Below are 10,105 nucleotides of genomic sequence, written 5' to 3'. Positions count from 1 at the left end.
CACTTAAAATCTCCTTAAATTGACTAATAGTGTGTTTTTAAATTATTTATTAAATATTTGTGTAATGCTTATAAATGGTTGAGTTTTACAAAGTAATGGCAGAATCACAATTTTTATTTTTTTTTAATCATTCTTAACTTTATTTTTTAATTTAAATGGCATGAACGAACTTCCATATAACAGCACATTAAACTGATGTTATGCTTAGAAATAAACTGTATATAAAGGTTTTAGAGGAGGAAGTTGATGGAAACAGATGATCAGAGAGGAAGTAGGAGGAGGAAGAGGAAGTAGGAAGTAGGAACGGAGGAGTCATGCTGCGTTCAATGCCGATCAGGAAAAGTGAAATTCAGTCTTGAGTATTAAACATTCATCACAGCTTTCGGGGTTTGAAATGCGTCTCAAACGGGAAACTCCCAAATATTTATCATCACAATCATTTTTTTTTTCACAATGCGAAGAAGAAAAAAAAGCGTTTTTCGGAGGACGAAGTTTTGATTTCTGCGTCGGACGGGAACGCAACACGAGAAACATGAACGAGGAAAAAAACAAAAAAACGAGACGATGAGCTGATAATTAAAAAAAAATAATTAAACCAGCAAAAAAGAAGAAGTCTCATCAGCTGATTCGCTCTCTTCTTCTTCTTCTTCTTCTTTCTTCAGCAGGAGGAGGCAGAGGTCGACCCAAGCAGGACCACAGGTGCATTATGGGTAGTGTAGTTTGACCGGAGCCAGTCAGGACTGTCTGTTTGTGTGTGTGTGACTCTATGAGATCGCCTTCGCCTCGGGTAAGAAGGCCTCCCAATATTTAATCATCTGCAGAAGAAGAAAAAAATAACAAAATTAGAAGAAGAAGAATCTACGGAAGTCTGTGGAGGCCAATATTACAATTAATCAATTTAATTACATTTAAATTAAATATTACATTTTTGTGTTTATTATCTAGAATTAAATTAAATGTTTGTTTGAAAATAAATAAAATATTAAAATAATTTAAATAAATAACAAAATATATATATATAAATTAATTAATTAAAATAGTTGCATTTAAATATTAATTAATTTAAAATCACAATAATTGGATCATTTCATTATCCAAATTAGTTTTTAAGACATTATAAAAAACTCACAAAAAATACAGCATATATTATTTATTTTATATATTATTAAATATTATATAAGTATGATGTATTATTATTTATTTTTATTTATTATTATTTATTAACATTGCCTGAAATTCACTGCACATATATGAAAATAAAATATAATTATTATTTTAAATTAATTAATTAAAATAAATAGTCAGATTTCACATAAGTCTATAAATATGTATTTTATTTTAATTTTTTTTATTAAAATAAATTAATATAAATACATTTCTTATTTTTTCCATCGCTAATAAAAAGTTACATTTTAATTAAATAATTAAATAATAATTATAATTAATAATGTGATTAAATAATTTTAAATGATTAACTTTTAATATCAGCAGTCATAAACCTCCGTAACAATAATCTATGTGCTCTTGTATTAAGTATGTTTTATACATAAGTTTAAACTGAATTAATTAATATATAAAAGCATTTAGACTTTCTTTTACCTGCTGTTGTGTCTGAACCAGAGACTCCAGATATTTGATAATGACGGTTTTAAAGTCCTTCACTCGTTCTTTCTGTTCAAACAAAGAAAAGAATAAAAGTCACACAAACATATTTTTATTTATTAATTATATATAATATATTTATTATAATATATTTATTATAATCTCATCAGACTGGTTTATTAACTTCTCTTCATCTCTCACCTCAAACCTGCTCACTTCTTTACGGATGGTTTTAGAGATTTGTTCAAAGTCTCTTTCTCCCTGCTGGACCTTCCCCTCCAGCTGTAACACACACACACACACACACACACACACACACACACACACACACACACACACACACACGCACACGCACACGCACACGCACACACACACAGAGACACACAGAGACACACACACACTCACAGTCAGCTTTGATGCAGAACCAAACCTGAATTCAAACATTATAAACTGGCTTTAAAGTGATAAATCGATTATAATATCACAGTTTCCGTATATTATATTTATCATATTGGCCTTTTTATTATTAAATTATTACTTTGACTCAGAGGAAGTCATCTAATAATTGAAGGAGAGACACCATTTTCTCATATTTAGGTTTTTTTTCTCGTAGCTATGAACCAAAATGTCTCGTACAGTATAATAAACTCTGCTGTCCTCCAAAGCAATAAAACTTTATTATATAATTTAAACCTAATCATGGTGACATCATCCTGTTTGTTTTAGTGTTACTTTATTAGTAAAAGTAATATTTTGTGATATTAAACCTGATTTATAAACTTTAATTTAGTCATTGAATTGATTAAAACCAGGTGGGGAGTTCTGGTCCTCTGAAATGAGGCCAACCAGGAAGTAACTTAGAGCTGCATTCTATCAAAAGGCCACCAGGGGGCGACCGTCTCTATACAAGTCAATGGAGAATTCACCAACTTCTCACTTGATTTCTAACCTCAGTAAACGTTTTCAAAATGTGTTTATGGTCTCAATCGCTAGTTTAAAGCCTTCTTCAATGCAGTATGATGTTCATTTGGGACATTTTGGCCTCCCTGATTTTATATGTGATGATAAAGCAGGGTATGCATTAGGGCGTGGCTACGTCCTGATTGACAGGTTGATTGCCCAATGTCCTCGAGATCCAGCCCTCGCAACCATAGCAACCTCCCCGCTCCGCCCATGTCCCCGCCTCATGCCCATATAAGTAGAATCTGTGTTTTTATTTTTCCCAGCATGCACCTGAAATTTTCAAGATGGCGCTGCCCAGATTCTCAGAGCTGCCCAGATTTAACTCTAGGTGCTTTACTCCCTCCCTTCCTTCCTTCCTTCCTTTCTTCCTTCCTTTTCTTCCTCCTTTTCTTCCTCCCTACCTCCTTTCCTTCCTTCCTTCCTTCCTTCCTTTCTCCCTCCTTACTCATTTCCTTCCTCCCTCCCTTCCAATCTTCCCTCCTTCCGTCCTCCCTTCCTTCCCTCCTTCCCTTTTCCTACCTTCCTTCCTCCCTTTCTTCCTTGCCTTCTTTCCTTCCTTCCTCCCTCCCTTCCAATCTTCCCGTCCTTCCCTCTTTCCTTCCTTTCCTTCCTTCCTTCCTTCCTTCCTTCCTTCCTCCTTTCTTACTCCTCTCCTTCCATCTTTCCTTCTTTCCTTGACTCGAGGACAACAGGAGGGTTAATAAATGAATAGAAGAGTTTTTACCTGTTTTTATTCTTTAACTGAATTAAAGTCACATGTTCCTGTAATAAAACTGAATGTTGGATTAATGGATGTTACTGATATTAAACACAACCAGCTGCTTGATTAGCTTCATTAGCTTTGTTATAAAACGTCAAACTATAAAGAATAAAAACACACTCTGTTTGGCTCCATGACGTAATCCGTCAACATGAAAGAGTTTGTCTGTTTTTCACTTTAATTCGATTTTACTGATTCAATTAAATGTTTTTACTGAAGGAGACAAACTGGTTCATGTGACTCTGTGAGAAGCAGGAATGAAACACGACAAAACAAATGGCAACGAAAAGATGAAAAAATGACAAAACGAGACAAAAAAACGCAAAAAATATCCATAACAAGACAAAAACGCGTATAAACAAGACATACAAGTGTCAAAAACATGGTAAAAAATGCAGAAAGCACCCCAAAAAACGTCAATAACAAGACAAAGAAGTGGCAAAAACATCATAAAAAAAATGCAAAAAAGACAAAAAACGCAAAAACTGACAAAAAACGCAAAAAAGACAAAAAATGCAAAAACTGAAAAAACGCAAAAAAGACAAAAAACGCAAAAACTGACAAAAAAACTGACAAAAAAACGCAAAAAAGACAAAAAACTGACAAAAAACGCAAAAAAGACAAAACTGACAAAAACGCAAAAAAGACAAAAAACACAAAAAACTGACAAAAAAACGCAAAAGGACAAAAAACTGACAAAAAAACGCAAAAAAGACAAAAAACGCTAAAACAGAAAAAAAAACACAAAAACTGACATAAAAAGCAAAAAAACTGACAAAAAACGGCAAAACATCGTTAAACGGCAAAACATCGTTAAACGGCAAAAACATCGTTAAAAAACGGCAATACCGAGACAAAAAAAGTGTCAAAAACATCGTAAAAACAAGACCAAACGACGCCAGAAACACGATAAAAACTACCAAACACAGGACGAAAACAAACAGCTGATGTTAGATGAAAGAAGAAGCGTGAACGGAGTGATGAGGAAGGAGGAGTGAGGAAGCAGTGAAGGAGTGAAGGAGTGAGGAAGTGAAGCAGGCAGCAGGCGACACACAGACGGACAGACGGAGTAAAGTCCTACCTCCTCAATCTCCTGATGCAGGAAGGCATGGCGGGAAAAGCAACAAAAGGTTTAAATAAAACCATAGAAGAAGAAAAGGCAGGAAATCAAATGATCACAGCTTCCAAAACTAAAACCATAGAAGAAGAAAAGGCAGGAAATCAAATGATCACAGCTTCCAAAACTAAAACCATAGAAGAAGAATCCAGACATGAGCAAACACTGAGAAACTAAAACCATAGAAGAAGAAGAATCCTCCTGAAGCTGAATATTAAATATTAAAGGTTTTATAAACATGAGGACTTCTTTCTCTCTTTTCTTCCTTCCCTCCTTCCTTCCTTCTGTCCTTCCGTCCTTCCCTCCTTCCTTCCATCTTTCCTTCCTTCTGTCCTTCCATCTGTCCTTCCCTCCTTCCTTCCATCTGTCCTTCCCTCCTTCCTTCCTTCCATCTGTCCTTCTTCCTTCTCTCTTTTCTTCTCTGCTTCCTTCCTTCCCTGCTTCCTTCCTCCTTTCCTTCCTTCTTCCCTCCTTCCTTCCTTCCAGTCATCTTTCCTTCCTCCTCTCTTTTCTTCCCTCTTTCCTTCCCTCCTTCCATCTTTCCTTCCTTCCTTCTTTCCAGTCATCTTTCCTTCCTTCTCTCTTTCCTTCCATCCTTCCTTCCTTTCTTTCTTATATCCTTCCCTCCTTCCTTGTCTTTCCTCCCCTCATTCCCTCCTTCCTTTCATCTTTCCTTCCTTCCCTCCTTCCTCATATCCTTCCTTCTTTCCAGTCATCTTTCCTTCCTCTCTTCCTTCCCTCCATCTTTTCTTCCTTCCTTCCATCTTTCCTTCTCTCCTTCCTTCCTCCCCTCCTTCCTTTCTTCCACCTTTCCTTCCCTCCTTCCATCTCTTTCCTTCCCTGTTTCCTTCTCTCTTTCCTTCCTTCCTTCCCTCTTTCCCTCCTTCCATCTTTTTAATAGTTCATCCCTCCATCAGATCACATTAAACTGTATTTTGTCTCTTTAACTAAAACGACTTCCTGTTTTAAATTCATCTTTAATGATCAGCTGATTTATATTTAAAGTTAAATCTGGAAACTCTGGCAGACTGTTACTAACTCTAACTTCCTCTATGATCAAACATTTACTGATTTAAATTTAATTATTTAGTTCTTTTATTTTAAAATAAAAACTAACTGGACCATGTGGGTTAAATCTGGGTTAAAGTTACATGAGCTGAGCTTCATTTCAGGTTCATTCTGATTTAAATCAGATTTATTTATTAATATAGCATTTATAACATTTCATACTAAGAGATAACTCACTGTCATTTATATTAAACATTTAATCTGAATTAATTTGAGGCAAACAGACTATCCTGAGAATTAAAATAAGTAGAGACTCAACAGTATAAAGTTTATTAAATATTGTTTTGTTCTATTTTAATATGAAGGATGAGAGACAAACACAGCTGGCGTTACCATGGAAACAAACCCACTTTTGACCCTAGTTACAGCCCAAATTTAACCGTTATGGAGCCAAAATGGACACGATGGAGAGGTTCAATAATAAATAAATAAATACATTAATAATAATAATAATAATAATAATAATAATAATATTATTATCTGATGAAAAGCTGCTGAAGCTGAAGCAGAAGAAAACAGACAGAAGCAGCAGCATCACTTTTATAGATCAGGAGTCAAACATGTTGTGTTGTGTTGATGGTATATTTAAGAGGAAAAGTGAAGCTCAGAGTGTTTATATGAACAGCAGCAGCTTGATCCTGTGTGTAGTGTGTGTAGTGTGTGTAGTGTGTGTAGTGTGTGTAGTGTGTGTAGTGTGTGTAGTGTGTGTAGTGTGTGTATGGTAGTGTGTGTAGTGTGTGTAGTGTGTGTGTATTGTGTGTAGTTTGTGTGTAGTGTGTGAGTGCGGCCAACAGGAGGCGCTGTGGTTTAATAATCTAACAGCAGAATCTCAACACAGCTGATGATTCATGATTCAGAGCAGAAATAAAATTAAATAAATATATTTAAATATATTTCAGTGTCACATTAATAATAATAATAAACTTTAAGAGACAGATGAACATGATTTAATGTGTTTTATATCAAATCTATTATCTTTTATTCTTAAAAATAGACTCAAACTGAACTAATATTAAACATATTAAACCAAACTTTAACTTTGGATGTAAAAGTCATTTCAGCAGGTTTTTAAATATTTTATTATATTAACATTTTATCCCATGATGCTTTTCTGCCGTAGAAAATAAGAACATAAATATTTTTCCTAAACAGTGTTAAAATAAATATTAATAAAACAAATAAAGTTATGAGGCTTTTAAACTGAAAAGCTGGAGACAGGAAGTAGATTGTGTTTGTACAGTTTTATTCTGTTTTATTGATTTTGATATTTGACTGCTTTATAAATAAAATAACTCTACATTTTAAATGAATATATGATCATTTTTTAGTTAATTCTTGTTCATGCAAACTTTTAATGTATTAATATTTTAATCCTTTTTAAACTGTCCATTCTTCACATGCTTTTATTTTTTAGCACAAATTCAAATAACTAAAAAATCTTTGGTAATATTGTTAAAATATTATAATAAAACAGTTAAAATGTCTATAATAATAATGTTTAAATAGTATTATAGGACAGTTCAAATATATAGTTTCACTGTCATATTATTATTATTATTATTATTATAATAATTATAATGTTTTCTATAATAAGGGCAGATATAATATATAGCTATGGAGGCTCAATCTGACGCAGCTCTCACAGTTTTAATGGATCCTTTAAATAAACTGTGAACTCGTCCTTTAATCACCTGTTTCTGTTTCCAGCAGCAACGGGAAGTAAAACTCTTCCTCCTCTCTCTTTTCTCTCTCTCTCTCTTTTCTTTTTTTTTGGACTCTAGAAATAAAAACCCCTCTGTGTGTTTTCTTGTTTTTTTCTCGTCTGTTGTCAAAGTGAAGCGAGACGATAAAACCCGACTGACTCTTTTTTTTTCTGACAGGAAGCAAAAAAAAAAAAAACTCAGAGCGGCTCCGAAGAAAACGCTGGTTGTAACTCTACTGTGGATCCTCCTCGTCTGCTGCTGCTGCTGACAGCCTTCATCCTCCTCCTCTTCCTCCTCTTCCTCCTCCTCCTCCTCTTCCTCTTCCCAAAACCCCACTCTGACAGCCTTCCTCCTCCTCCTCCTCCATCTCTTCCTCCTCCTCTTCCTCCCAAAACCCCACTCTGACAGCCTTCCTCCTCCTCCTCCTCCTCCTCCTGCTCCTCTTCCTCCTCCCACCAAAACCCCACTCTGACAGCCTTCCTCCTCCTCCTCTTCCTCCTCCCAAAACCCCACTCTGACAGCCTTCCTCCTCCTCCTCTTCCTCCTCCCAAAACCCCACTCTGACAGCCTTCCTCCTCCTCCTCTTTCTCCTCTCCTCTTCCTCCTCCCAAAACCCCACTCTGACAGCCTTCCTCCTCTTCTTCCTCTTCCTCCTCCTCCTCCTGCTTCTCTTCCTCATCCTCCTCCTGCTCTTCGTCCTCCTCCTCCTCCTTCTCTTCCTCCTCCTCTTCTTCTTCCTCTTCCTCCCAAAACCCCACTTCTCCTCTTCCTCCTCCTCTTACTGCTCCTCCTCCTCCTCTTCTTCTTCCTCTTCCTCCCAAAACCCCACTTCTCCTCTTCCTCCTCCTCTTCCCCCTCTTCCTCCCAAAACCCCACTTCTCCTCTTCCTCCTCCTCCTCTTCCTCCTCCTGCTCCTCCCCCTCCTCTTCCTCCCAAAACCCCACTCTGACAGCCTTCCTCCTCCTCCTCCTCTTCCTCCTCCTCCCAAAACCCCACTCTGACAGCTCCTCCACTCTAATACCAGACCCCCGACCGTGTGTGTGTGTGTGTGTGTGTGTGTCTGACAGTGTGTGTGTGTGTGTGTGTGTGTGTGTGTGTGTCTGACAGTGTGTGTGTGTGTCTAACAGTGTGTGTGTGTGTGTGTGTGTGTGCGTGTGTGTGTGTGTCTAACAGTGTGTGTGTGTGTGTGTGTGTGTGTGTGTGTGTGTGTGTGTGTGTGTGTGTGTGTGTGTGTGTGTGTGTGTATCTGACAGTGTGTGTGTGTGTGTGTGTGTGTGTGTGTGTGTGTGTCTGACAGACAGGAGGAGTTTATGTGGTGACAGCTTCAGCAGACGGTCTAATAAACTACTTTTCTCTCTCCTGCTCTGTGTTTGTCGTCTCTTCAGCCAGAAAAAGAAAAAGAAAGAAAGAAGAAACGTTTCTATATAAACTGATAAACGGAGGGAAAGTTTCCACATGACTGAACCTGGAAAAGGTGCGTTTGTTTTATCTGACTGGACACACAGACAGCTGCAGACACACTGACGGAGAACTAGATATCAAACTGTACTGAGGGTAAATACACATTATTATTAATTATTATTATTATTATTATTATTACTATTATCATTATTATTTATTGCTATTATTATTATTATTACTACTATTATTTTTTATTATTATTATTATTACAATTATTTATTATTATTACTATTATTATTACTTTTATTATCATTATTATTATTTTATTATCATTATTTATTATTTATTATTATTTATTATTATTATTATTTATTATTATTATTATTATTTATTAATTATTATTAATTACTATTACTATTATTAATTATTATTGTTGTTATTATTATTATTATTACTGTTATTATTGTCATATATTTTATTATTTGCTATTGATTTTATTTTACTATTTAAATATGTTTTTATTATTTTACATCATGTTTTCAGTTTTTTATTCTGGTATATAATTCTTAATTATCTATAATAATCTCCGTTTGTCTTCTTGCCGTTTATCCGGGGTCGGGTTGGGGGTCGGGGGGGCAGCAGCCTAAACAGGGAAGCCCAGCCCGTCCATCTCTTCCCGGGGGATCCCGAGGAGTTCTGGGGTTTCCTACCGGTGGGACGGGCCCTGAACACCTCACCAGGGAGGCGTCCGGGAGGCTTTTAGTTTTATCATTTTTAATTCACTGATTTTTTAACATTTTGACCAGTTTTATGTCTTAATGAAACATCTGGAAACGTTAAATATTAAATGTTAAATATTGTGTCCCGAGAAAGGAAACGAACTGAACCAACCAGAGGAGGAAGAACTAATAAATAAAAACTTATTTTATGAATAAATGAACCTTTTACTTCCTGTTTACATTAAATATGGAAGTTCAATCTTTAACCTTCCTGTCGTCCTCCCGGGTCAAACTGACCCGTCTGTTTTGACTGTTCCTTCTTTCCTTCCTTCCTTCCTTCCTTCCTCCATCCCACTTTCTTCCTTCTGTCGTTCCTTCCCCTCTCTCCTTCCTTCCTTCCTTACATCTTTCCTTCGTCCTTCCTTCCTTCCTCCCTTCCTTATTTCCTTTCCTTCCTTCCTTCCTCCATCCCCCTTTCTTCCTTCTGTCGTTCCTTCCTCTCTTTCTCTCTCTTTCCTTCCTTCCTTCTCTCCCTCCATCTGTCCTTCCTCTCTCCTTCCTCCTACCTTCCTTCCTTACTTCTTTCCTCCGTCCTCCTTCCTCCCTTCCTTATTTCCTTTCCTCCCTTCCTTCCTCCATCCCCCTTTCTTCCTTCTGTCGTTCCTTCCTCTCTCTCCTTCCTTCCTTCCTCCCTGCCTTCTTTCCTTTACTCCCTTCCTCCCTCCTTTCCTTCCTTCTTCCCTCCTTTCCTTTACTCCCTTTCTCCCTCCTT

At 36.4% G+C, this 10,105-nt stretch overlaps 1 protein-coding gene across 1 annotated transcript in view; it reads right to left on the bottom strand.

Moving 5' to 3' along the window:
* Nucleotides 1-395: 395 nt before the first annotated feature.
* snx2 (sorting nexin 2) overlaps nt 396-10,105 on the bottom strand; it is a 42,961-nt gene continuing 33,251 nt past the window's right edge. Inside the window, exons 13-16 of the mRNA XM_053325193.1 lie at nt 4,407-4,418; nt 1,804-1,884; nt 1,600-1,671; nt 396-815 (exon numbers count right to left, since the gene is read on the bottom strand). Of these exons, the coding sequence (XP_053181168.1) occupies nt 765-815; nt 1,600-1,671; nt 1,804-1,884; nt 4,407-4,418 (216 nt within the window). The 3' untranslated portion in view covers nt 396-764. The remainder of the gene's footprint in view (nt 816-1,599; nt 1,672-1,803; nt 1,885-4,406; nt 4,419-10,105) is intronic.

Source organism: Scomber japonicus, chromosome 9, assembly GCF_027409825.1.
Source record: "Scomber japonicus isolate fScoJap1 chromosome 9, fScoJap1.pri, whole genome shotgun sequence".
Classification (NCBI taxonomy): domain Eukaryota; kingdom Metazoa; phylum Chordata; class Actinopteri; order Scombriformes; family Scombridae; genus Scomber; species Scomber japonicus.
Note: the sequence above shows the minus strand (reverse complement) of the source record. Positions and strands in the feature narration are given on the sequence as shown.